The 3,224-nt window shown below is 55.2% G+C and overlaps 1 protein-coding gene across 1 annotated transcript in view; it reads left to right on the plus strand.

Annotated features, from left to right (window-relative positions):
• The window catches only part of NCF1 (neutrophil cytosolic factor 1), a 35,744-nt gene that overhangs the window by 13,829 nt on the left and 18,691 nt on the right, over positions 1-3,224 (plus strand). The window contains exons 3-5 of the mRNA XM_011995228.1: positions 1,099-1,174; positions 1,274-1,439; positions 2,812-2,867. Coding sequence (XP_011850618.1) covers positions 1,099-1,174; positions 1,274-1,439; positions 2,812-2,867 — 298 coding nt within the window. The remainder of the gene's footprint in view (positions 1-1,098; positions 1,175-1,273; positions 1,440-2,811; positions 2,868-3,224) is intronic.

A 3,224-nucleotide genomic window follows, 5' to 3' on the forward strand; every position in this document is an offset into this window, starting at 1 on the left:
AAAAAAAAAAAAAAAAGAAAAAGAAAAACAAAGCCAAGTTCTAGATCCCGAATAACAAATGCACCTGCTGGTAAACATTCTCCTTGTGGTTGTAGTCCCAATGGTAGTTATTTTCCTAAATTTTACATTTGTATCTTTTTAAGAATGAGTTATCAGTTTTTAAAAAATATTTGTTTTTCTTTTGAGATGAGGTCTTGCTCTGTCGCCCAGGCTGGGGTGCAGTGGTGCGATCTCGGCTCACTGCAGCCTCAACTTCCAGGGCTGAAGCGATTCTCCCGTCTCAGCCTCCCATGTTGAGATCACAGGCGTGCACCACCACACCTGGCTCCTTTTCCTGATTTGTTTTTTGCAGAGATGGTGTTTCACTATGTTGTCCAGGCTGGTCTCTAACTCCTGGACTCAAGTGATCCTCCTGCCTCAGCCTCCCAAATTGCTAGGATTACAGGTTTGAGCCCCTGAACCTGGCCAACCTGAGTTTTAAGAGGATCCCTCTGGCACCTGGATTGAGGACAGACCAGGGTGGACGGGGGCCTGGTAGTGGCTAGGGCCAGGAGGGTGGTGTTGGTGGGAAGCGGTCAGATCCCAAAGAGATTTGGGGATTGGAAGCAAAAGGATTTGCTGGTGACTTGCACGTGGGAGGCAGAGAGGTCAGTGCCTCTGCTAATCAAGGAATCCAGATTGCCACCGAAATTTCTAGGCCCGAGATATTAAGGCAGTGTCTCACTCTGTCACCCAGGTTGGAGTGCAGTGGTGCCATCTCGACTCACTATAACCTCCGCCTCCCAGGTTTAAGCGATTCTCCCACCTCAGCCTCCTGAGTAGCTAGGATTACAGGCGTGTGCTAACGCTCCCAGCTAATTTTTGTATTTTTAGTAGAGATGGAGTTTCGCCATGTTGGCCAGGCTGGTCTTGAACTCCTGACCTCAAGTGATCCACCCACAACAGCCTCCCAAAGTGCTGGGATTACAGGCATGAGCCACCACACTCAGCCTTTTAGGTAGTTTTGAGAAGTATTTAGGTCACTTCCAATCTCGTGCTTTTCCAAGTGTTGTAAACTACAAATATTCCTTCACGTCTTCTTGTCTTTTTAATGTTTAGAAAACCTTAAAAGAAATGTTCCCTATTGAGGCAGGGGCTATCAATCCAGAGAACAGGACCATCCCCCACCTTCCAGGTGAGCGCGGGGCTGAGCCGCCTGTCGGGGGGTCGGTGGCGGGGGCTCACCTGCCCTCCCAGCCCCTCTCGGGCTTGACCTCATGTTCTCTGGTGCCAGCTCCCAGGTGGTTCGACGGGCAGCGGGCCGCCGAGAACCGCCAGGGCACGCTTACTGAGTACTGCAGCACGCTCATGAGCCTGCCCACCAAGATCTCCCGCTGTCCCCACCTCCTCGACTTCTTCAAGGTGCGCCCCAATGACCTCAAGCTCCCCACGGACAACCAGTGAGTGGCCTTTTCACGCTGCCAGGCGGGAGAGGGAAGGGGGGTGGGACTTTCCGTGTTTTGCAGATGAGGAAACCGAGGCTCAGAGAGGGAAAGCTGCCTTCTCAGAGCCACACAGCCAGAAAGAGGAGGCAGATTCCGCCTCCAGCCCCTGTGACCCCGCCAAGCCTCCACCTTCATCCTTCACACCTCAGGGCACTGGGGGAAGCACTCAGGGCTGGAGGTCCAAAGTCCTGGGTCCTCATCCCAACCCTGCGGCCACCTGGCCATGGGACCTGGAGCCGGCCACCACTGCCCTCTGAACGCAGGTTCTCCATTTCTATAACGGGCAGTGAGGATCAGAAGAAGCAATGGGTGTCTTGCGGAGCTCCCCAGAAGGATGTGGGGTTGATGCCTCTGCTAAGTACTGAGCAGGTCTGGGGTCTCCTGTACCCAGGACCCTGTGTGGAAGGCACCTGAGAGGCTGAGGGAGCTCCAGGCAGGCTGCGGAAGTCCCCTTCTCCACCCCTGTCTGGTCACCGAAGCTCAAAGTGGGGGGCGTGAGGACAGGCCGTTACCCCCTCGCCAAGGCACCCAGGCTGCCAAGACACAGATAGGCAGCATTGCTCCGGTCGGCACTTATTGACCCTTGAAGGTGTTCCCTGGTCCAAGGAAGGGCAGTTCTCATCAGCCTGGGAGGTGGGGGAAGGATGGACTCCACAGTGGGGTCCGCTCCTCATTGCCTGCTCTCTCAGGGCTCCAGAAGGAGGAAGAGGCTGGGCACAGTGGCTCACGCCTATAATCCCAGCACTTTGGAAGGTCGAGGTGGGCGGATCACCTGAGGTCAGGAGTTCCAGACCATCCTGGCCAACATGGTGAAACCCCATCTCTACCAAAAATATAAAAATTTAGTCAGGCATAGTGGTGTGCTCCTGTAAACCCAGCTACTTGGGAGGCTGAGGCAGGAGAATCGCTTGAACCCTGGAGGCAGAGGTTGCAGTGGGCTGAGATCGTGCCACTGCACTCCAGCCTGGGTGACACAGCGAGACTCTGTCTCCAAAAAAAAAAAAAGAAGAAGAAGAAGAAGAAGAAGAAAGAAGATGGCCTGGGAGCTCCCAAGAGCATTTCCGAGGCTTAGGGCATCCTTAGAGTCTGCAAGAGGCTATGCAGTGTCCCCCTCATGTCCCTCCCTTGGGCTGCCCGAGCAGATCCTCCCGCCCCTGTCACTTCCCAAAGCCCTTCCTCAGCCAGTCCGGTTGCTCTCTTCTCTCCGCAGTGCCCCTTCCCTTCCCCAGGTCCCTTTTCTCTTGGGGAGCTCCTCTGTAAGTCTACCCAGCGCCTCTCCTTCCTCCGTGGGAAGCCGAGGGTCTCACCTAGACTGTTCTCTCCTCAGGACAAAAAAGCCAGAGACATACTTGCTGCCCAAAGACGGCAAGAGTACCGCGGCGGGTGAGAGGACAGTGGGGCAGCCAGGGGCAGGGTCACCCTGAGGAGATCCAGAGTTGGGGGGTGTTCAGGGAAAAAAGCAGGGGCTGGGAGCAGATCGGGAGGGCTCACAGCTACCCTGCTGAAGAATTGGGTCTTTGGGTCGGGTGCGGTTGGTCATGCCTGTAATCTCAGCACTTTGGGAGGCCGAGGTGGGAGGATCACTTGAGGTCAGGGGTTCGAGACCAGCCTGGCCAACATGGAGAGATCCCGTCTCTACTAAAAATCCAAATTAGCCAGGTGTGGTGGCGGGCGCCTATAGTCCCAGCCACTGGGAAGGCTGAGGCAGGAGAATCGCTTGAACCTGGGAGACGGAGCTTG

Source organism: Mandrillus leucophaeus, unplaced genomic scaffold (genome assembly GCF_000951045.1).
Source record: "Mandrillus leucophaeus isolate KB7577 unplaced genomic scaffold, Mleu.le_1.0 Scaffold479, whole genome shotgun sequence".
In the NCBI taxonomy this organism is placed as follows: domain Eukaryota; kingdom Metazoa; phylum Chordata; class Mammalia; order Primates; family Cercopithecidae; genus Mandrillus; species Mandrillus leucophaeus.